This window comes from Megascapheus bottae, chromosome 33 (genome assembly GCF_031878675.1).
Source record: "Megascapheus bottae isolate mThoBot1 chromosome 33, mThoBot2.hap1, whole genome shotgun sequence".
Taxonomy (NCBI): Eukaryota; Metazoa; Chordata; class Mammalia; order Rodentia; family Geomyidae; genus Megascapheus; species Megascapheus bottae.
In genome coordinates this window covers 6,524,871-6,549,003 of record NC_143541.1, presented here as the reverse complement: position 1 = coordinate 6,549,003, position 24,133 = coordinate 6,524,871, and the positions used below count along the sequence as shown (strand labels likewise).

The 24,133-nt window shown below is 44.5% G+C and overlaps 1 protein-coding gene across 1 annotated transcript in view; it reads right to left on the bottom strand.

Moving 5' to 3' along the window:
* The window catches only part of Atg7 (autophagy related 7), a 154,752-nt gene that overhangs the window by 96,197 nt on the left and 34,422 nt on the right, over positions 1-24,133 (bottom strand). The window contains exons 8-16 of the mRNA XM_090323928.1: positions 20,146-20,234; positions 18,861-18,982; positions 15,888-15,978; positions 14,570-14,714; positions 11,974-12,132; positions 9,444-9,638; positions 6,866-7,069; positions 5,069-5,184; positions 2,937-3,012 (exon numbers count right to left, since the gene is read on the bottom strand). Coding sequence (XP_090180054.1) covers positions 2,937-3,012; positions 5,069-5,184; positions 6,866-7,069; positions 9,444-9,638; positions 11,974-12,132; positions 14,570-14,714; positions 15,888-15,978; positions 18,861-18,982; positions 20,146-20,234 — 1,197 coding nt within the window. The remainder of the gene's footprint in view (positions 1-2,936; positions 3,013-5,068; positions 5,185-6,865; positions 7,070-9,443; positions 9,639-11,973; positions 12,133-14,569; positions 14,715-15,887; positions 15,979-18,860; positions 18,983-20,145; positions 20,235-24,133) is intronic.

Sequence of the window (24,133 nt, the reverse complement as noted above, 5' to 3'; positions counted from 1 at the left end):
TCTGAAAAACTAGGAGACTGCGAGAGAAGGGGTGACACTGTCCAAAAAGAAATATACTCATGACCTAATTTAATTAACTGTAACCCATCTGTATATCACCTTTATAATAATACTAATAAAACAACAAAATTTATTTTAAAAAATCTCTCTTCTTATGGTCAGAAAATAATTTATACTTCTTGCTATCTGCTTGCAAAACTAAATCTACATACACTGGGCCAGAGCCACAAAAAAACAAATAAATAAAAAACAACCCAAACCAAGAGACTCCTGAGTCTATTTTTTCATCTTAAACGGGTTTTCATGGTTTCCAAATTCAATGAAAGGTTTCTTTGGGCAGAATGTCACTGATTTCAGGGCCTAATCAAAACTTCCTCTGTGGATCTCTGGCTGGGCCATTTCTCCCTGTGGTTCCAATGAGGGGAGGACAAAGTAAGCCTCAGACCTCCCAGGTCTGACCCAGGAGAATGCAGGGGAGTCAGGAAACTTTCTCCAGATTATACAACGAGCCGCTGGTGGTGGGAGGCCCGCGACTCCATCCAAGGCTATCACTTTCCACTACATCTTATCCCACGGGGACCAATTAATAAACATTCTGCTTTGAGGCGAGGGAGAACCTCACTGGCCATTCTTTACATGCAAAATACACACAGGGATTTACTGAGTCCCCTCAACAGGAAACAGTTTCTCCTGGAGAGCTGGGATGGGGCAGAAGGTGGAGTCTGCCTATTGCAGGAATTGTGACAACAGCCTGGGTTTGGTGGAACTAACATTGCCCTAAACAAAACATGATTGCATAACTAGACTCACTCAACTTCAAGAAACAACAAAAGAAGTTGTAAGTTGTAAAAACATTCTAAAGGGAGACCTCACAACCCTGATTATCCTGATTTATTTATTTTATTATTATTTCTTTTTTGGTATTGCTCCTAGGGCTTGATCTCAGGGCCTGGACACTGTTCCTGAACTTTTAGGCTAAAGGCTAGCTCTCTACCACTTGAACCACACCCTTATTTCCTGCTTCTTGGTGGTTAACTGGAGATAAGAGTCTTATCTGCACGTTGGCTTTGAACTGCAATTCTTAGATCTGAGCTTCCTACTGAGTAGCTAAGGTTACAAATGTGAGCCACCAGCCCCCAGTCCTGACTAATTTTTAAAAGTTCTTTCTTCACTTTCTTTTCTAGAATGTAGCTAAAAATAAAGGCTAGAAACTTGAAATATTATAAGCAAATAATCACACATACACACACTGGGCTTTTTCCATATATGGCGACATTACTCTTCAGCCTTTGAGAAGGCCAAATGAAGAGATGGCCAACAACCAAATCATCTTTCAGATAGTTGCAATGGAGGAGGAAGAGCTGGTGAATGAGGAAGAGTTGCTTAAGGATTAGTTGCCATGGCACTCGAGAAGCATGGGCACACGCATCTGACACGGGCCTCTTCTCTAAAGAGCCTGTGCTGCCCTTAGCACAGAGAAAGCCACAGTTGCAGTAATTCCACATAAAGGACTTAGGGGAGGAAACCAGTGCGGAGGCATGACTGAAAACTTAATGAAGGCCTTTCTCAGTCTTAAATCTGGAAAAGAGATGAGGGCACTGGGGGGAAGGGCATGGGAAAGATGTGAATGAGACACTATGGCATAAATAACAGAGGTCAAACCCTGGAGAGCAGCAGCCTTGTGAAAGGTAGCTAGTGTAGTATCTGTGGGTGTTACCAGAAGTTTGCCTATGGAGAAGACAGACATTCTCCTGTCCGGTGAATGCCACTTGTGTGAAAGGGGGCAATCCACACTGCCTGTGTCGGACCCACACTGGATATGAGGAGAACATCTGATCTCACTGGTTCAGAAGTGGAGGCTCAGAGGCTAAAGGACCTGGTACTGGGTTTACATGGTGGTGTGGGGTGGGAACTCAGGAGGACTAGAAAGCTGAGGCTCCTGAGAGGTAGGTCAGCGCTCTTTCTACTTCCAAAGTACGGAGAGAACCATGGCTGTATGGGAAAGTTGGGGTTGGGTTGCCATTCATCCTCTTCTTCTCCCATGACCATCATTTCCACTCTGCTGACCTTGACAGGAGGAAGCAGCGGCAGGAGAACCACCAGGACCTGGAAGTGGGAGTCTCTCCTTCCACTTCAGAGAGACAGACACAGGGCCTCGGGGGGGCAACTCAGTGGTATAGCCAGATGTGCAAAGGAAGCACATCACCCTGGGTACTATCCTGGTATCCAAAGACAACTGCCAAGTACAAAACAGGCGCTGAAAGTGGGCAGTCTCTAAGTCACAGGCCATAAAAGTCTCACTGGAAAGCCTCTCCATTGAGTGAATGCTACTGAAGAGGCAGCATGGACTCATCCCAGCCCTTCTCTTCCCCTCCCTGAAGGGAGACCTTCTTCATAGGGACCCAAACTCTATTTCTGAAAGCACTCCTCCATGTGCTTGTTCCTGAGCTTCTCCTATTTGGGTAGAGAGTCAATAATAATAGCAAGCAACAGAAATGTAAGTGCAGATACCACTTCCTGACACACCCCATCAATCCCTGGTCTTCACATCTACCAGATAAGGTCTGTCTGATTTACAGACAAGAGAACGGAGGCCCCAGAAGCTGCAGGACTCAGCCGAAGAAAGCCATCTTAACAACAGCAGGGTGGGGATAAATTCCCGACTGGGAAATTCCAAGCCCATCCCCCTTTCCTTCATGCCACAGTGAAGTCTCAGTCAGCATGCTCGGTTCCGTTCACCAAGCATTGGCAACACTCTGTGTTTGCGACTTCCACTCTCTGCTTCCCACAGAACACCTTCCAGGCGGTCACAGGGCTCCCCACTGAGAGCCTGGTTGTGGGAGAAGCAGGCGGGGTGGACAGGACAGTAAACCCAGGCCAACCCCAACATAGGAGGGTTCAGGCCCAGGACATCGGCCTCATCTCACACCACTAACCTGGTGAGGCACGAGTCCCAGAGAGGTGGGGGGTTCACTCATGCGGTCGTCACTGCTGCTGGCAATGGCATAGCCCCTGCAGAAGGGAGGAATCAGAGTTGTTCAGTTCATCAGCATTAACGGCGAACACACATGAGCACCATCTAGAGGGCACCCTGGGAGATGGGGAGGGAGACCAAAATGCCCTTTACTGGGTAGCATACACTAGCCAACTACTCATTTTTCTGGGAGGAGAATAATAAATATGCATGGTGATGAACCCAATCTTCCTACTCTTCAAATAGACCTTTTTATTTATTCATTTTTTTCATGCCCATCCTGGGGCTTGAACTCAGGGCCTGGTCACTGTCCCTGAGCTTTTTGTTCTCCTCAAGAATTGCGCTTTACCACTTGAGCAACAGCTTCATTTCCTCCGGCTTTTTGGTGGTTAAATGGAGATAAGAATCTCATAGACTTTCCTGCCTGGGATGGCTTTGAGTGCGATCCTCAGATCTCAGCCTCTGCAGTAGCTAGGATTACAGGTGTGAGCCACTGCCACTGGGCTTCAGATAGTCTTAAAAGTATACCACGACGCATTTTTTTATATTGGAGTTTTCCCAACAGGAAACTTTCTCTCATCTACTTCTTCCTTCTTCTCTTTCTCCTCTCTCCTCCCTTCCTCTCCTCAAACCCTCACAAGATCCTCCCAAGTAACTGGGGCTACAGATGAACACCACCATGTCCAGCTCTAACCTTCACCGCCTGAACCAAATCAACACTACAGACACAGAGGAAAGAGAAATCATGGGCGGTGCAAGGCAACACAACACCTTTCAAACCAGACAAGAGGCTAAGCTGAAAGCCCCTGGAGGAGGGCAACTGGAGAGAGGCAGACTGCTAACAAGTAAATGTGAGGACACTGCTGGGGGTATTCCCAGCATCCACTGTCCTCTTGCAGCTTCTCATAGCGCTGTTTGCAGAAGTGGCTTACCCAAATCTACCCTTGCCAGTATTTCCTTGCAGTGGGGAGTAGAATCACTGGGCTAAGTTTTTCAGGAATGCTTTTTAAAAGGAGGTCACAAATTGCATCCTCTGGTTATTTCTTCCTTCTAAAATGTCATGCACAGCAGTGCAGATCTTATATCCACAAGGTGACAGCTGTAAGGAAGAAAAGCTAAGAGTGGCTGAGTGAGGACTCAAGCCAGTGCTGCTGGCTCACATCTATAGTCCTAACTATTCCAGAGACTGAAATGCAAAGGATCATGGTTCCAACTTTGCAGGGGAAGAAAAATCCATGAGACTCCTTCTCCAAGATAAGTAGGAAAAAGCAGGGCTGGAGGCGAGGCTCAGTGGGAAAGCATCAGCTCAGCAATCATGCTGAGCAAGCAAAAGGCCTTGAGTTCAAGCCTCAATGCAACCAAAAAGAAAAATAAAGTTAAAAAAAAAGAAGACATTCAATTCCCCAGTGGCATAGTAGAGCTTTTATACTAGTTCTAGACTGTCTGCAGGGCTGCAAAAGAATGCTAAAGACTTGTCTAGCTAAATCACCAAACATAGGCCTCTATCACACTGTACAGTTGCTAACATTAGTGATTATGGTATGTCCTTTCCAATGACAGAATTAAGAAAATCAAAACAGATGTAAAGCAGGAAGGTCGTCAGGTCCCTGAAAATGTTTACTCTTCTGAACTTCAATTGCCAGACTCTAGGAGAATACAAAAAGGTTGCAAGAATAACCCTAAAGATCCCATAGCAATTTCTTACTGGCTAAAGAACTGGATCCGATTTTATTTTATTTGAGTAGTCCTGAGTCTTGAACTCAGGATCTGTACACTGGTCATTGAGCTTTTCTGCCCAAGGCTAGTACTCTACCATCTGACTCACAGAGCTCCACTTCTGGCTTTTTGGCAGTTTACTGGAGATAAAGATGGGTTTTCCTGTCTAGGCTGGCTTCAAACCATGATCCTCAGACCTTAACCTCCTAAATGGTAAGGATTATAGGTGTGAGCCACTGGTACCCTGCTTCTTAGTCATTTCTGAGTATAGAAGAGCATCAAAATTCTCAGAAAAGTCCAACTGAGAAAAGACCTGTGGAGACACTGCCAATGGAAGCTTTCTTTGTCTAAGTACACATCTCCGAGTAGCCAACTCACCCTTCTGGATGCTGCAGGACAGAAACCATCAGCTCCACTGCCAGTGCTCCTGCAATTGTGGCCAGGCCTGGACGACTCACGGTGCACTGTTGGTCCAAGGTCCGGTCTCTGGTTGACTGCAGAGAAACAATCACTGACACATGCTTCAGGTCTAGTCCCTACCTCTGAGCCCCAAACTCCTCCATGGTGAAGTTTTAAAAGACAACAGATGCTCATTGTTAGCAAAGAGCAACCAGCCTCAAACACTATCACTTCTTAAGAGGATCAAGATAAATAAATTACACAGTCTCAGTAATTAAATGAGGCAATAGGCTGAAAAGGGTAAGTACGTTAAGCAATCTAAGACAGAGGACCATCAACGAAGTGCCTCAATTCTGCCCTGCCTTTCTAACTGAAGTAACTCCTCAGCATGGCCTGCCAGGATCTGCTACCTGCAGCCCTGGATCTCACAGTGTGGACACCTCACCACATTGAGTGTGATCCAAGAGCTTCACTGCAAATGTGTTGGCTACAGCCCAGCTTCCCTGGGTCAACCAAAGAAATCCTAACCTAACTCTGAACAAAGTCAGAGGTTGTCAGGGATAGCTGGAAAAACTTTGCCTTACCAAAAGACATTGCTACTGCAATGGACCCGAAGCCTCCTTGTGCAGTAACAAAGAAACAGAGCCAGCTGTAGATTTAAGCCCATGAAGGAGAATATCAAGCAGCCCACCTCACACAGGAGGAAGGTCAGCATTTTTTTTGTTGTTGTTTGTTTAAATATGCATTGGGAAGACAAAAAAGCCAGCCATTCAAGAAAAGACATGGTTTCTAACGACCACATTTTAAGAGAATGGGTGAACAGAAGGAAGAAGCATAAACAGTCTCTGCTCTGGCATCTCTTCTCTGGGCTCGATGTACTGATCAGTCCTGTAAACTGGAGGGAGCACAGGCACACAGCGGGCATACAGCAGGCACACAGTGGGTCCTTCTTTAAGGCACTCTCACTCTTGATCTACCTGGCCCTGTGAGCTGACAGGGCAGCAGTCCCTCTCTAGGTTGTCAGATAAAATACAAGAGACCAGTTAGAGATGGGATTTTAGACAAAGCAGTCTTTTAGTTTAAGTATTATTGCACAGGATATTTTTTTTTAAACTCCAAATGGTTATGCATGGGGGTTACAAATTAGCATGTCCATTTATGTGTCTAGGGCTTCTTGATCAGTCACCATTTCCGTCATTTTCCCCTGTCCTCTCTACTTCTTTTCCCCAAACTTCCTTTTCATTTCCCACTTCATCATATCTATACACAGAGAATCCCGACTGTATCTGCAGGACTTACGTAGACTGAGAATGAGCCCTTGTTTACTTAAGACTCAAAGTCACCTAGCACCCTGCACTGTCACTGAATTTGAGAACATGTCCCCCACTCCCACTCTTCAGAGCCAGAGTACAGAGAAAATACATAGAATGTCCTGGGAGGCAGTGTTGGGGACAGGACCAGAACCTGGGTATTTGGACTCCTCGTGTTGAAGACAGCACAGGAGGCAAGGCACACCTACCTGGAATTTGTCTCAGCTGCCATGTTCTCCTCATTCAGTCCTCCCCATCCCCCCGCCCCCATGCTTGGCAGCTCCATTTATACAAATGAGGATGCCAATCAGGCTTTGCCTCACAGGGTGACAATGCCATTACCAAACTTGAGAAGCCTTCTCTTTCTTAAAAGACAGTATTTGAACAGCAACAAAAGAGCTGGGTCTCTCTTGCTCAGTGCACAAGAAATCGAAAAGTATTTGGAACCATAAAGAAATTCACTTACATCTCCTGGGGCTACCACATCATTGCAGAAATAGCAGCCAAGTTTGTAACCAGGGATGTTGGCAAAAAGTGAGGATCCCAGGAGGTCAGCAGATGCCCCAGGGTGTCCTGGGCACAAGTCCCCGGCTCCCTGCTGCTTTGGTTTCTTCAGGCCATGTCTCATGACAACAAATGTGTCAAATCCTAAGGCAGCATTGATGACCAGCTGCAGATTTCAAGGAATAAAAGAAGAGAGTTAAGAAAAATCTATTCTAAGCCATGGGTAATTTCCTATGTGGTTAATTTTTAAAGTTAAGTTTTTGCATGGGACTGTAACTAGACTCTAATATTAATGCTGGTCAAGGCTCTTCAATACTGAGAGATTATAAAGTACAAAAAGAATCTGACAAATTGTCAACATAAACTATCTCATTCATTTCATTTAAAACTCCCTTTTAGTCTGGTGCTGGTAATTCATGCCTGTAGTTCTAGCTATTTAAGAGGCTAAGATGGAGAGGATCCTGGTTGGGGCCAGCCAAGATCAGTTGGGTGCAAGATCCCTTCTCAGTAAGTATCTGGGCACTGGACATCCTGCCTATGAACTAACCAGCCAAGGCATAAGTCTGTGAGATGACATCTCAATGGAAGAAGCTGGGTATGGTGGCATATGGCTGTCATTCCAAAGCAACAAAGTGTAAAACAGGCTGATCACAGTCCAGACACAAGCCCTGGGTAAAAAGTGTGACCAGTAGAGAAAAGGGCACAGTGACAGAGCAATTGCCTAGAAAGTGTGGGGTCCTGCGTTCAAACTCCATCTCAACAACAACAACAAACAAACAAAACCTAAACCACACAAAACTCCCTGAGAATATCACCTACTGATAGATGAGGCTCCTGAAAGCTAGGAAGGTTTGCTCTCTAGGTGGCCCAAAGTCACTAAGCTGCTAAAAGTATGTGTATACTTGCACACGTACATTCGCTGCTGTACTATTCACAGTGTTCAACTTATACAAACAGCCCAGATGTTCCATAAGAGTGGGCCAAGAAATGTGGTACATATACACAATGGAATTGTGCCCATTCATCAGAAACAATAATATCATGTCATTTGCAGGGAAATGTCATGTCCACAGTTACAACAGCTTTACTGAGATTTAAGGCACATACCTCTCTACATAGGTTTTCTTTTTGAGTCATGATCTTGCTATGAATTGCTCACCCATGAACTCACGATGCTCCTACCTTAGCCTCCCAAGTGCTGGAAAAACAAGTGCACATCAACACAAACTAGTACAACACAGATCTGTTGATGGCAGTGGTGGAGTTTGAACTAGGGGACTTGCACTAACTAAGACAGGTGCTCTACCACTGACTCGACTCCTTCTGCCCTTTCTGCTTTAGTTGTTTTTTAGGTGGTGTCTCAGTTTTCTTTCCTGGACTAGGGTTCTTCTACTTTATTTCTTCACAGTCGGGATGAAAGGCATGCTGCCGTACCCACTTTTCACACCCAGCCTTTTTCATTGAGATAGAATCTTGCAAACTTTTATGCCCTGGCTGGCTCCAAATCAGTACCCTCCACCTCTCTTGATATGCAAGTAACCAGGATGATAGACGTTGAGCCCCTGCCCCTGGTACCACATAGATTATTTTATTTTATTTTTTGCCAGTCCTGGGCTTGAGCTCAGGGCATGAGCACTGTCCTTGGACTTTCTCAAGGCTAGAGCTCTACCACTTGAGCCTCAGCACCACTTCCAGCTTTTTCCTATGCATGTGTTACCGAGGAATCGAACCCGGGTCTTCGTGCATGCTAGGCAAGCACTCTACCACTAGGCCAAACTCCCGGACCATATTTTTTTATTTCTCTTTTAGGTCTGAGACCAGGACTCAAATTTGGTACCCGATGCTTTAACTCATTGGCTAGTACTCTTCTAAGTGAGCCATGCCTCCAATTCTACCACATAGGTTTTAAAGACAGGATTTTTCCCCCCCAGTGGTCATTTGTTATTCTCTCAGATTTTATCATATACATATGATTAAAGAATGAAGAAAAAACAATAGAAAACAAAAATAAGTCATGACATCCAGCTCACATAATTACCACGAACAGTTTGGAACAAAAGGGATTTTCTTCATGTTCTTTCTCCACTTAGGTCTTCCCCCTTCCCTCCCCTGCTTCCCTTCTTGCTCTCTTTCTCCCTGGTCTAGTAGGCAGACAGACAAACACAAGTGTGCATTTTGGTGTATGTGTTAATATATTAATGTAACTGATAGAAGTGTGTTAATATTATATCTTATGAAACATACTATAGTATTTTCTATATTATTAAAATTCTTTGAAAACTCTATCATGTGTGTACATCATGATTTAGTTAACCATTTAATACTGCTGGCCCTTGAATAAATCATAGGATATTAGAAAAATTCAATGGTGAACTAAACTGGGGAATGGTGAGAGGCAGGGCCAGTCTTGGTGGAAGCCCCTTTGGTACAGGATTACAAGGTCACACGAGTCTCCTCTTTCTGGGGACCACCTCTTCACTTGGGATGGGGTGGGTGAAGTTACAGTCAGAGAGAAAGAGCACCCAGGTTCCACACCCTACCTTCCTCTTGCTTGCAGCAATGACAGTAGGAAGCCACCGGCTCTCCCTTGTGTCCATCAACAAGAAGATAACGTCATGGCTCTGGATTAGCTGTTCCAGCTGTTCCACATCCCTGTGAGCTTGCTCCAAGGTGACACTAGAGAAGTTCACAGGATGTCCTGGCATGGGGATGCTCATGTTGAACCCTCTGGCATTCTGGGAAAATACAAGGTACATTTGTGTCTGAAGCAAGGTGCAGGTGAGATCTCAGAGCCTATGCTTCCTCACAGCTACCAACACTAAGTATGGCACTTACAAGCAGAAATCTCTGTGCACAATGCTATTGCTTCTCTTTACCCTATCAGTGCCCTCCAAGAAACATCCTCCTTGAGCTATCTTTTGGTGGAGTGTCCTAAGAAGTATTTGCCTGTCACAAGATCACTGAGAACCGTTACAGTACAGGCTTTTATCTTCAGTTCCATGGTCTTCTGGGCTGTCACTCTAGGAGGCCTCTCCACCCTGAGTGTTTGGGGCTCCAGTGGTTCTAAACCCATGTGAGACCTGGAATCTCTTCTCTGCTCACAGCTCCCTGGTTTGTTGGATTTCCCCCTCCCCCCTATACCTCCTCTCACTCCCAGTTTACAAAGCTGTGCCTGAGAATGGCTTTGGTCAGTGGCTTAAGCAGCTCCAAGGCAGTTTTCTGGAACCCTGATTGCACAGCTCCATTATGTCTCTACTCTTTCCAGCAAGCAGCTGTCATCTGTTGCTGTGAACTCTTCTAACCTCTTCCCCAGTGCAGCAAGACAAGGAATATCACTGGGCTCCCCAGATTTGGCCTAGGCTAGAATACAACTGTGGGAAATACACTGAGATAAATATTCCTCCCATCTGTCTGTCCATCCTCAATCTAGCTCAAGCCAATCTGTTGTACATGACCATGAAACTGAGATCCAGGTCCATGTCCTACATGACAATCATAAATATTTGGGAAGTTCTTTATTAAGAATCATCTCCTTCACCAAATTATATGTTCCATGCTGGCTCTTTTAACCTAGTACCCTTAAGTAAGTAATCTAAAAAGTGAGTAATAGAGTAACAGAATAAGCAAAGAGAAGGAACTGCTCTGGGTCACAGACAAGGGCTAAGAGTTGACTAAACAACAGTTCGGGCAAGTATTAAGTGTCAGAACTCAGATTCAAAGTCCTGTCAGAATAGACCCTGAGAGGAATTGGTAATTCTCTTCAACCATGCCCTTCCTTGCTTAAGCAGAATTACAGACCCAGGCCCTCTTCCATATGACTCTGCAGTACCTCCCATTGGGAAAGCAGAGCATGCTGACCAGCCTCCTGGCATTAGACAAGGCCTATGACTTCTCTGGCAAGTGCTGCACTGTGTGGAGGTTGAGCTGTAGATCTGAACAGGCACCGTCACCCCTCCCTACACTCTTGTGGCTTTCCATCTGTTGCCCTAAGAAAAGTCAAACCCAGCTGATTGTGAAAACTCTTTAACCTTTGCTATGAAACACTCTCACACACAGTGCAGGTTAGAGGCTGATAGAAAGCCTTGAGTCCAGCCAAACACAGAATAAAATTTCCAGTGTGCAACTGGGGTATGGGGACTTTTTGATCTGCAAAATTGGGGCAGCCAGACAGCCATCATGGCTCCTCAGCAGCAGGGTTGTAACTTACTTTGTTTCTTCCCTGGGGAGGAGTGGGTACTCAATCAATACTACTGAATTAAACCCAATAAATGCTGCCCCTTGGGAATACTGATGACATGAACAATGCCAGTAACAACACTTTCTACAACACAAACTTCTGAAAACAGATGGCTCAGTGTTAGCTGGCTAAAGGGAGAGATGTCAGAAAAGTCTCCTGGCTACGGCTGAGAGCCTCTTCTACAATTCTAGAAACAAGCAGATGCTTTGAAGAAATCTCATCTGACTCCTGCCAGACAAACTGATGAAGATTCAACATGTAGACTCTTTTTGCTGGATGACCTCAAAGCAACTTAAGATTCTGAATCAAATGAGGTGAATGACTTATTTCTTATTAGCTGGTGTTTCTAAAATAAAGGATATAAATCAGAAATAAGGAGCTAGAGAAGAACCTTCAAGTTCTACCATCTTTCTTCTATATAGACACATGCATTCAATCTCATTTCTAAGCCTGTATTAAGTAACTAACAAGCAGTCTGATGACTAAAGAACATTACTAACCCACATCTGGACACTACAAGCACTATGAGCCAGGGGAGATCTAAAAGCACACATATATTTGTTTCATTACATCAGATTTATGAGAGCTATCTTTCGTTTGGTTTTTCCATGGCTAGAGATGGAACCCAGGACCCTATGGGTCCTGAGCAACCCCTCTACCTCCTACCACTGAAGTGAGGTACACAGTTTAACCATATGGTGAGTCTCTGGTAGGAAATGATATGTGTCAAGTCTGACCATAAATCACCAATACCACAGAGCCTCATTCTCTAAGTCATAAATGTTTATAGGCACAGGAAAAGCCTGCGGGTGTTCACCAAAGTGTCAACGTACCACTCCGGGGAATATTTTCTGGAGCCGGTTTGCTGCAGCCAGGGCCTTGGGCTTCCCACCTGCCAGGCAGTCTTCAAATTCATAGAGAGGCTGTCTCACAGGATTAGAGTAGGAGATCTTGGCGTTGTCCACAAAGGTGATATGTCTGACACCCCAACCCTGCATGGAAACAACACCATGGTGTGTCTCTGCCCAACATCTCACAGGGCATCTCTCTTGAAATCCCTAGAATGGGTTTTGCTTTTGAGCAGCTGGAGAACTGCAAAACACAGGAAACCTCAAGAATTGAATTGTACAAATTCAGTTTTTGATACACTGAATGTCAATTTCCTCTAAAAGATGAAATAATTATAAACCTAGTGCCTGGTTCCCTGAAGTAACTAGACTAAGAAATGTCAGAATGAGTCTATCTACTTACTCTCATTATTTTTGACAGTAGCAGAAACAAACATTTGAAAATGAATCCCCTGAGAACTTCACATGAAACTGTTTTAAAAGATCAGCAAGAACCCCCCCAAAGTCTGTGGTTGATCTTGAGTAATTAAGTCTATATAACAACTCCTCTCAAAGATCACCTAAGGCCTCAATGAACTCATCAGAAAAATTGATTAATAAGTCTGTCCCACTACATAATAATGCAGAATATTCTGTAATGTTTCTCTAAGCAGCTTTATTAATAACTGAACATGTGGGGATAGGTCTGTGCTCTCATAAATCATTTTTTTTTTTTTTGCCAGTCCTGGGCTTGAGCTCAGGGCATGAGCCCTGTCCTTGGACTTTCTTAAGGCTAGAGCTCTACCACTTGAGCCTCAGCACCACTTCCAGCTTTTTTCTATGTATGTGGTACCGAGGAATTGAACCCAGGTCTTCGTGCATGCTAGGCAAGCACTATACCACTAGGCCAAACTCCCGGCCCCCCTCATAAATCATTTTTTATGATATTATATACTTCAATTATATCACCTATAAGGTTTTATAAAAGCACATAGTTTTAAAGTTGGACGGGAATTGCAAAAATCTATTCTCAAATTCTTAGCCATTTTGTGTCGCCGATATAAAAATTAACCCATAGGAACGATGTATGATTTGTCTAAAAATCACACATTGTACTGGGATGTGAGAATGAAACATTCAACACTGCACCCTAATGACGATGCCTCCTTTGGGGTGGGGATGTGTACCCCAGCAGATTAGAAATGTGCCCCGTCCTGTCCCCCTCTGTAGCTGCCAGGAGCTAAATGTGAATGGGGAAAACAAAAACAAACCAAAAAACAAACAAACAAACAAAAAACTTGGGGCTGTACTGAGCATGTGTGGACTTTTCTTTTTATCCCCTGAACATTATAGTTTAAATGTTTATGTAATATTTATATCATTCTAAGTAGTCCAGAGCTGGTGAAGGCATGTGGAAGGATGTGCATGGGTTTTATGAAGCACTGGGTCATTTTAAGTAAGGGTCTGGAGCAAAAGGGATTTGATACTCACAGAGGACCTAGAATCAGCCTGGCAGATACTAAGGGACACAGTTCAGTGATGGAGGTAAAGCCCTGCTAAGACCTGTTACTTGTGATCTCTTGCTTCAGTACCTTTCCCTAAGCAGTTGGGAGATTCAGACAGTTTCAAGGGGGTATTCAGTGAAGACTCCAGATTACTTTCTAGGGTTGAAGATAACAGGCTAGCCCCCATCTTTTCATAGTCTTCTTGTGTGACTTTTTGGCTCATTAAAACCCTGTTGCAGCAGCTAAGCAAACTACCAAGGAAGATGCAAAAGTAGGAACCAAACAGTCGCTTGTGTTGGATTTGGGCATATTTACTTCTGGAGTAGTCTGGCATTCCAGAGAAGAGAACAGGGAAGGTGGTCTGGGTACATACTGGGCAGTGAGAGGAAGGGAAGGTGACCTGAAATATTCCACAAGCTTAAGATAGACAGGAGCTTTCCTTGAGTAGTGTGACATGATCTAGTTTTTGTAAATACCAACAGGTAGACAACAGTGAAGATGAAGATGTGAAAGGTTCCTCTGTGTGTTTACGTATGCTTGGCATAACATGTGAGAAGGTGATAGTCTGCTTAATTCTGGGAAAATAGGGCTTGGAATGAGAATGGGAAAGACTTTGTTACCACCTGACAATATAAGAACAGGTGCCTACATGGTAAGAAAAGATAAAAGGACCTGGGCTCTGATGGCTCACATCTGTAATCCTGGCTATACAAGAGACTGAGATATGAGGATCTTGGTTTGAAGCCAGCATGGACAGAGAATTCCATGAGACTCTTTATCTCCAATAAACTACTCAGAAAAGGCTGGAAGTGGTGCTGTGGCTCAAGTGGTATAGTGCTGGCCTTGATCACAGAGAGGCTCAGGGACAGAGCCCAGGCCCTGAGTTCAAGCCCTAGGATTAGCAGCAGAAGGAAGAGCAGGAGAAGGAGGAGGAAGAAGAGGAAGAGGAAGAAGAAGAGGAGGAAGAGGAAGAGGAGGAGGGAAAAGATAAAAAGAAAGGAAGAAGGGAATGAAGGAGAGGAAAGGTAAACACATCCTATAAAACACCAGGACCAGCCTTAGTTTGAAAACCTGACATGGCCTGAAAATTTACTTACCATCAGCGTCCTAGCCACATTACAACCCAAGGTACCGGCTCCCAGCAGCAGACATTTGACAGACACAACCTTGTCTAGGTCTAAGGTAGGAACCAATCTCCAACACATCAATTTGAGATTCAAATCCACTGATGACTCAGCCAACCTGAAAAAAGATTTCTATATTTTGTCAGTTAACTCACTTGTGTTCCAATCTTTTCCCAAAAGACATAAAGCAACTCTAGAAGCAAACAAGGTATTGGAATCAGAGGTTAAATAAGATGAAACTTGAGGGCATATGTGGAGAAGAAAACGTTTACACATGAATTGTGTCCCAACCAAGTCCTCTGCAATGGATAGTAGCGGGCCATAAATATGACACTGAGTTCCTAACAGCCAAGGTGAAAAGGGAAACACAACTATTTTTAAGCTGTTGTGTTGATGAACAAGAACACACCAAATGCTCTTGTTCATCAACATGAGTTAGATGCAGTGGCTCATGCCTGCAATCCTAGCTATTCAGGAGGCTGAGATCTGAGGATCATAGTTCAAAGCCAGCCAGGCACTAAAGTCTGTGAGACTCATCTCCAATTAACCACTAGAAAAACAGAAGTGGCGGCATGGCTCAAGGGGTAGGGCAGTAGCCTTGAGCTGAAGAGCTCAGGGTCAGTACCCTAGGCCCAGAGTTTCAAGTACCATGACCCACAAAAAACAAAAAAAAAACAAAAAAAAAGTTCTTCCGTGTAGGGTTGGTAGTGTAGTCTAGTGGTAGAGTGCTCAGCTAGCACGCACAAAGCCCTGGGTTAGATTCCAAGGTACCACATATGCAGAAAAAGCTATGGCTCAAGTGGCAGAGCACTAGCCTTGGGCAAAAAAGTGTCCAAGGACAGTGCTCAGGCCCTGAGTTTAAGCCCCAGGACTGGCACACACACACAAAAGCTCTTCCATGTCTAAGTGATGAATACAGAAATGTCTTCCATTTTAAAAAGGGTGCTAATAGTCACCATTAAATATATCACTGGCTTCCATGAGGTATTTCTTACAATGTCCTCCAATAAAGGCATGAATAATGAGCTAGAAGGTGTTACTAAGGGGTGATGGCTCATAGTCTGAGCAAGAAGCAAGGGCATTAAGGACATCGAGGATAACATACAGACAGCGTGTCTTCAGGACCTCTATCCACTATTGTACTGCTTCTCACAGCACACTTAGCTGAGTGGAGAGCACACAGCAGAAGGGCTCCCCCTGGATGGAGTGTCAGGGCGAGGCTCAGCCTGGCAACCCGATGCGAAGCGAGTTATGGAAGCTCCCTGGAGAACCGAGCACCCAGGAAGCTCACCTCTTGGGGTCCATACATTCGCTGAGGTTCACCATCCTCGGCCCCATGCCGCCTTTCTGGTTCTTTTCCCAGCCGACCGCTTTAGGACAATCTTAAGGCAAATAAAACACTGAGTTTAATAAAAGAGGAAAGAAGAAAATGAAGCAGTCAGTTTCAAAACAGTCAATATTCACAGTTTCCTGTGCATCAGTAAGCTTTTGGTTGGGGATCCTGGGGGGCCTGGGTCCTCATCTTCCTCAGTTGCTGGGACCATTGAGTGCAAGCACAACATCCTCCACATGAGTTTCTGAAACAGCACTCAGCCTAAGCTGAGCCCGACATGCACCAACTTCTACCACTATTAGAAGTCCCACTTGGTGCAGGCATGACCCGGCAGAAGGGCTCACCGAGGCAAGATGAGCAGACATGACTCAGCTCACCTTCCACTGAAGCTCCTGCTGGGATCTGAACCTTTGCATCCAGGATACCCCCATTTTCCCCCCACCTCACCAGTCCCTGAGCAGCTGTGTGCCCACAGATCACAGAGCAATGTAACCACCTCTTCATTCACTCAGAAATTCCCCTTCCCTGACAACCCTTTCTCCCCTGCTCTCTTTCAGCTCCTGCTACGGAGCCCTTGCCCTTGCGACCACAGCACATGCAGGCTTTGTCTATAAAACTCTGTTATGCAGAGCACAGCTGTATTAAAAATACTATCACATGCTGGGTGTGGTGGCTCACACCTGTTATCCTAGCTATTCAGGAGGCTGAGACCTGACGATTGAGGTTCAAAGCCAGCCAATCGAGGTTCAAAGCCAACTGGGGTACTAAAGACCCTGAGACTCTTATCTCCAATTAATCACTAGTAAATGGGGAGTGGCCCTGTGGCTCAGGGGTAGGGCAGTAGCTTTGAGCTAAAGAGCTCAGGGACAACACCCAGGCCCAGAGTTCAAGCCCCATGACCCACAAAAAAAAAAAATTATTACGTGAATATCTTTGGCTCATGTTGTGATACGGGGAAAGTCTCTATAAAAGTTTTATTTAAAATTTTCTTTGCAGCTAAGAGGAAACTCACTCATTTGCAGGAAAAACAGAAGAAAAGGGGGCCTTTCCTAAACATTCTAAAACATTCCTAAAGTATTCTACATTCAATATCAAGCCCAAAGAAGATGCTTTGAAGAAATGACTGGAAATGTGCAGCGCTCCCAGGTTCTCAGGGCAGATGAGGTATGAGCCACACTGGTGGGCAACATGGCTAACGTGCAAGTCAGTGATTAGTTTTCATAATGGTGGGCAGGTTCTGGTGGGGGACTTGTGAAAGGGGCTTGGTGGTGGGTAGGGATAGAGACCACTCATGCTTCACTTTAACTTAACTCTCACCCCATGCCCAAGCTGTGATTTAATAAAAAGCAAACACATGCAGGCTATTTTAAAATGTACCAGCAGAGGGCGCTATATCAAACACAAATCATTGAAACAGCAGAAAAGCAATATATTTCTTGAAAAAAGCACATAACAGAGTGAACAACTTCCTCTATTTACCATTTCAAGGCACAGACACTGATAAAATGTTATCCAACCCAGGCGCAGTGGCTCACGCCTGTGACCCTAACTACTCAGGAGGCTGAGATCTGCAGATGGTGGTTCAAAGCCAACCTGGGCACTAAAGAACGTGAGACTCTTATCTCCAATGAATCTCTAACAAATGTGAAGTGGGGCTGTGGCTCAAGGGGTAGGGCTGTAGCCTTGAGGTGAAGAGATCAGGGACAGCACCCAGGCCCAGAATTCAAGCCCCATGACCCACCAAAAAAAAAAAAAAAAAATTATCTAAACCAATCCTTGGTCCTTTTGACTTCTGCTCTTTATATTTTTGGTGTTACCATAATTTGAAATCAAGGCCTACCACTTGATCTACACTCAGCTCTAAGTTGTGATGTGTATACATATATACAGATGCGCACAATGGAGTGTGTGTGTGTGTGGTGCTGAAATCTGAATTTAGGGCCACTTGCTTTCTAGGTAAGCGTTCTGCCACTAGAGCTACACCCTGAGTCCTAAGATGTCTCCCTCTCCCTCTCTCCCCCCACCCCACACACATGCGCACGCACATACACACTATAAGGAACATCCACAGATTAAAGAAAGAATATGCCTTGGAACTGTGGGTGGGAAATATTGCAAGAAACAAATTTAACAATACATGTGACAGTCCTCTGTAAGCACAGAAGTTACATAGATAGGAGTTATTTTAGAAAGAGGTATACATAATGTTGGTATAAACAGTGAGATAGGAACTTACTATACTGTTGATCAAGCACCATAATAGGCTGGACATTGTGCTTCAGCTTTTATGTAAAATACAAATTCCTTGCAAAAAACATATCATGAGGTAGATATTATTATGGCGATTTTATTCAAATGTGTATGTGCATTATGACTCTGTAACTATATATTAAAGTGCATCCATGTCCAGATATTATAAATGTGTGTTGCGATATATACATGCACAAATGTCTCAGCCTAAGTTAACATATTTCCAAAATGTGGATAGAAGCTAAAACATCACACAGGCCTTCAAAGTGGTGTGGAAGGACTTCAAAGAGTTTCTGGCTTACTACATGGGGAGTGAGGAACCTGCCCTTTGGTGCAGCGCTAACTGGGTTACTGTGTGAGAACAATTTAGGAGTGCCATAAAGAAATAAACCCATTAATAATCCATCCTTCCTTTAAGAAGGAAGATAAGGTGTAACTCGAAATTAAAAATCAAGTGAGAAGAAACTGCCTGGAGCAGATGTGGGGATGACAATCTCTGCCTTTGTTCCCAGCTGAATAGCAGAGCGCCCTCTGTTCTAAACCAGAGTTCTCGGGGCAGTCAGGTAGGAGCTCTGTTCTTCCTCCCTTCTGCTGCCATTGTGAAGCCATGAATAGGGAGCGAAACTCACTTGCTTTCCGATAAATGATAATTACATGCATTCTCAAAGAATGGCAAATTACCTGGGCTAAATGCCATTTCTGGAAGTCTCACTTCGAAGATGATGCTGTGGGCAATGTCTCTGGCTCCCTGCAAGGTACGGTCACGGAAGCAAAGGACTTCAACAGATTGGAAACTGCCACTCCTGTCACCATGCCCAGAATTTGCGTTTATTTTGTGTTAAGGAAGGAAAAGAGAGAGACCACATAAGTACTTCAGAATCCCAGCTGCAGAGATGCACTGTGATCTCACCTGACAGCCTCAGGAGAGGGATGGCCTTAACTTCCCGGAGATTCTCAGCATAGCACGCTTGTGTCCCCCACCCAAGTAATTAGAACCAGCTGAATTGACTGGGATTTCTCTCTAGGTGGATTTTATACAGCAATCACATTGCAGAAAAGTAATTCTGAAAGTGAAGCTTCAAAATGCAAGAAACAAGTGCTTCCAAGGTATTGAACAAGAACCTTTACAGGCCTTCTGCCCCTGCATTTCATGAACCACTTGACCAGTGGTTAGGAGCCCCACTGGAAAGAGACAGATAGTCTCCTTGAGGGACAATCTATACTTTGTCTGCCTTTGTATTCTGAAGTAAATGTTTTTACTTTAGTGAAGCAGGAACAAAGAAAAATGCTCAATTCCTAAGCATAAATGAGCTAGTCCCACAAGTTCTTTCGGTGGTCCCTCCTCAGAGTAGCTATCAGCCCATCCTCTCTGTCCTCAGAGTTTGTAAGTGTTGCAAGTCATAATCATAAATTGTATTCTTTTGGGTCCTGCTTATTTCTGTCTCTCAACATTATGGTCTGAAAGCCATCCAGGTGCAGATTGGCTAAAGGAGGGCTTGCCATGATTTACCACCTATTCTGCTGTGGAAGCACACGGGCTGATTCCCAGTTTAGGGCTTACAAGAATGCCTCTGCTAAGCCAGTGCCTGCTAGGTTCTGCCGGTATCTACCTAACACACTGCACCAGGTATTTTTAGCTCTGGCAGACTATGTCAACATTTCTGCAGCAGCTTCCAAGAGTTTCAGCTGTCCCAGGTCTTTGGTAACACTTGGCTAGGTCACTTGAGGGGGTATGTGGCTAGATCTCATTAGGGTTTTGGGGTTTGTTATTTCTTTGGTGACTTAAGAGCTCACCAGGGGTGGAAATTGGATCACAACTGAGATATTGATTTATTTTCTGATTCTATGCCAACAATGGAAAAAAATACTTTTGAGAAGAGAGAAATATAGACATAGGCAGACCCATTATTGAAAACCCATACACAGACAGACAGACAGACACAGAAACACACACTCTTGTAAATACCATTTGTGGGCTGCTAGGACCAAAAAGTTCCTCAAAGGCCATCCAGGGTACTGGGCTAAGTTACAGGGGTCATATACACCGACTGTTATCTGTGAACAGAAAAAATTTCCTGAGAGCCAAGTGGAGGACTGTTGTCACAACATTCCCTTTAATGCTGCTCTGCAGAGTATTCACAGTTCGATACTTGGTGGAGGGATAAAGGAAGAAAGGGCTGGGAGTTTGGCCTAGTGATACAGTGCTTGATTAGCATGCATGAAGACCCAGGTTTGATTCCTCAGTACCACACACATAGAGTGGCTAAGAGTGGTTTTATGGCTAAAGTGATAGAGCTGTAGCCTTGAGAAAGCCCAAGGATAGTGCTCAGGCCCTGAGTTCAAGCCACAAGACTGGCAAAAAAAAAGAAAAAAGAAAAGAAAAGAAAAGAAAGAAAGGGAGAGAGAGAACCCCAGGATCTGACCGGAGTCTACAGCACTTGTCGATGGCAGGAACTGTTGCATTCTCCCCTGCACCCTGTGCTGTGGGGGGACCTTGTGGAGGGCAGGAAGGAGACATGCTCTGAAGGAAGAAAGATGAGAAAGGAGAAACACAGGGAGGACAGTCCTAGGCTCTACCTGGAAAACGCTGAGCGATTTCAAATCTCAATTTGCACGTACATGTAAGATGGTACACTTTGTTTCCTTTCTCTCAAGACATTGCACGGCCAGCACTAGATCTTGGTTTCAGGATGTAATTTTCCCATAAAATGAATCAGAATTTCATGGATATTATAGTTTTAGTGTCACCTACACATGGCGAATTCTAGGACTGGGGTGAGGAAAATACAAGATGAGCCTGGAGCATCTGATAATACCAGAAAATAAGGAAGGCTTTAGAAAGAAAAGGCTCAAAGCCTGTCAAAGGGACATAGTGGCAGAGTATCACTGGTTTGTGCTAGAGGGAACAACCTGAACAACAAAATGAATGTTTTATATTTCCAGTTGAAAAAACGGAAATATAAAATAAGACCTGGTAGTAGCTTAAGCCTGTGACCCTGGCTACTTGGGAGACAGAAATCTACTTGGGAGACAAAGTTTGAGGCTAATTCTGGGCCAAAAAAAAAAAAAAAAAAAGAGTTCATGAGACTTCACTTCAAATAAGGGCTGGGTACAATGGTACCTGCCTGTCACCCAGATATGCAGAAAAGCACAAATAAAGAGGATCATGGCTCAGGGTGGAGGAAACACAAAGTGAGACCTTATTTAAAAAATCAATATGCACATGGATTCACACCTGAAACCCTAGCTATCTGGGAGGCTGAGAATGCTGGGGAACATAAATCAAAACCAGTCAGGGTCAAAATGGTTAGAGAGGCCCTTCCTTCTCAACGAAGAAAAATTGGATGAGGTAGAATATAATTATCATCCTAGCTCCAGAAAGCCTAAAATGGGTGTACATACCCAGGCATGTGCTAGGATGAAAAATGAGAATCTATCTCCAAAATAATGAGCAAAAAATCTAAAGCTCAGTTGTGTAGGGCACCTAAAGTCTGTTCGATGGGTCATACCGGAAGAATCTAGTCAGCGTCAACCCAGAACACATCATTCCTATTCTTGAATGTGACTATCAATCCTGGCTCTTACTCAATATGGCAATTCACTCTTGTGACCTTTGACCTCTGAGCCCTCTCCTGCACTTAGAAGAGAATGGGCATGAGGCTACTGCTCTGCAGATAGGAACATTAACGACACACATTTGCCACACTGCAGTAACTTCCTTGACCTTCTGTCCAGCTCAGTTCATCATCATGCAGCTGCAATCATATCTTGGTTGTTGTGAACAGGAAGGAGAGGAATAAGGCCCAACTTATAAAACATTCTCTGGACCTAAGTTTTATCACTCATAAATGTACAGTTGGGGCTGATACCTAGACATATAAACAAGAATCTTTTTTCAGATACCACAAATAGATGCTTCATTTCAAAGAATCAGCACATTTCAGACACTTAAAGGCATTGGGGAGAAATGTACTAAGAAATGTATCTTTGGACAGAAATGACCGGGAGTAAGTTTGTTAGAACAGTCTGACCTAAGATGAGCTATATAGAGCAGGACTGAGGTGCTACAGAGGAAAATCTATCACTTACCACAAAGGGAGGTCAGCCCAAAAAGGCACAAAGGCAACTCTACCCAGAGGAAGCACTTCATGATACAGACAGCAGCTATCTTACAGCAAATGGTAGGATCTGTTTAACATCAGACTAAGCATCACTTATTCTTTCTCTGATCCAGCCATGCGGCTCATACCTGTAATTCTAGCGACTCAGAAGAGAGATCTGAGGATCAGTTCAAAGTCAGCCCATATATCCCACTCCAAACCCTTGCACTGTAGATCACGTATGTCTCTGTGTGGTCTCTTTTATACCAATTCACTCAACACAGCTTCAGGTATACAGATGATTTGAGAAACTACATGATTTGTGTAAACTTCTTGGCTCTAATCAGAGCAGAATGCTCACATTAAAGAGCATTTACCACGAGCCATATGAAAGCTGCCCGCTACGTCCCCAAGGCCTGTGTGTCAGCCATGAACCCAGGACCTTCCCAAAGGGGAACACCAGGGTTCCGACAACTCATTTGTGCCTAAATTTGTTCTTCCACTGCGTTTTACCCACTGGGCACCAGACCACAGGATGTAGAGGCAAGAAGGGGAATGAAAGAGGTACTGGCCCTGCTAGAGCTCCTACTTGGAGGGAGGAAAAGATGTTAATTAAAATCTACCCAAGAAAATATAAGATGACAACTCTGCTAAACTAATGCTAAGAAGAAGGATCTAGTGTTAGCATCCATGACAAGAAGGAGGTCTTTTTATAGAGAAAAGGAACAGTCATTACTGTGAGAAAGTACTGAAAGAAGTGAAGAAAAATACTCATGGGGTATAGGAGATGTGTTTGGGAGAGGCGGAAAGAACAGGATGGAAAGGGTATTGCAGGCAAAGGCTGTGCACACACTAAGACTAAACCTTCTGGGCCCAGGCCCCCATGGGGCAGTCAGCCTTGTATGCCTTATTATTCAGTTCCCACCCTTGGATGAGGGTGAATCTTTGGGTGTTTCATTTTGGAAGTTAGATGCCTTGTGGAAAGATCACTTCCAATGATGGAGGGTGGACGGAGGCCACAGCAGGCCTGTCTAGAAGACACCACATTGAGGCAGATGAAGGATGACCATAGCTTAGCTGGAGATGGTAGCAGAAGAAATGCAAAGGAAGCAGACAGAGAAGTTCAGGACATGAGATCTGTAGGGTGCAGGAATGACGGGGCAGACAAAAAACTGGCGGCCTGGATTTCTGGCTCCTGGGAGTGGATGGAGGCTGTGTCATTCAGACAGTGGTACCGAGAAGTGGACCATTAGTCTTAGGGTCAAGGGTGAGGGTTAAGTTTGGAGATGCTGAATGGGGGGTACTAGAGGAGGCAAGCAGGCAGATCAGTCATGGGCATCCTGGATGGTGAGGTCACCTAGGAGAGAAAACTAGAGCGATTCCAACATGTCTCCATCTTCCAATGTGTGGGACCACGGCTCACCAGGAAAGAATGACTTCCGAGGAGGCAATCTAAGTGCTGGTGAGAGGAAGAGGTGGGGCTGTGGTGCAACTCGGTGGCAGGGATCTTGCTAAGCACCTTCAAGGCCCAGAACTGCATCTTCAGCACTGGAGGGATAGGGGAGGGAGGGAACAGTGGGATGGAGGGAAATAGAGAAGAACATGCAAGCAGAACACAGATGCTGGGGTTTAAACTCAATAGAATGATGATTCTTGGAAGAACAGGGTAAAAACTTTCAAGGAAATGCCATGCTCTAAGAACACTAAGGAGAAGCTAGAATTATACCGAAGTGTACCACCTAGGCTAAGGCACTGATTGCAAGAATGTCTTCAAGGGACACACGGTTTTCACAGAAATCACTCAGGTGGGATTCTGCTCAAGTCTTACTCTCCCTGGCGCCTCCTCTGAGTCTA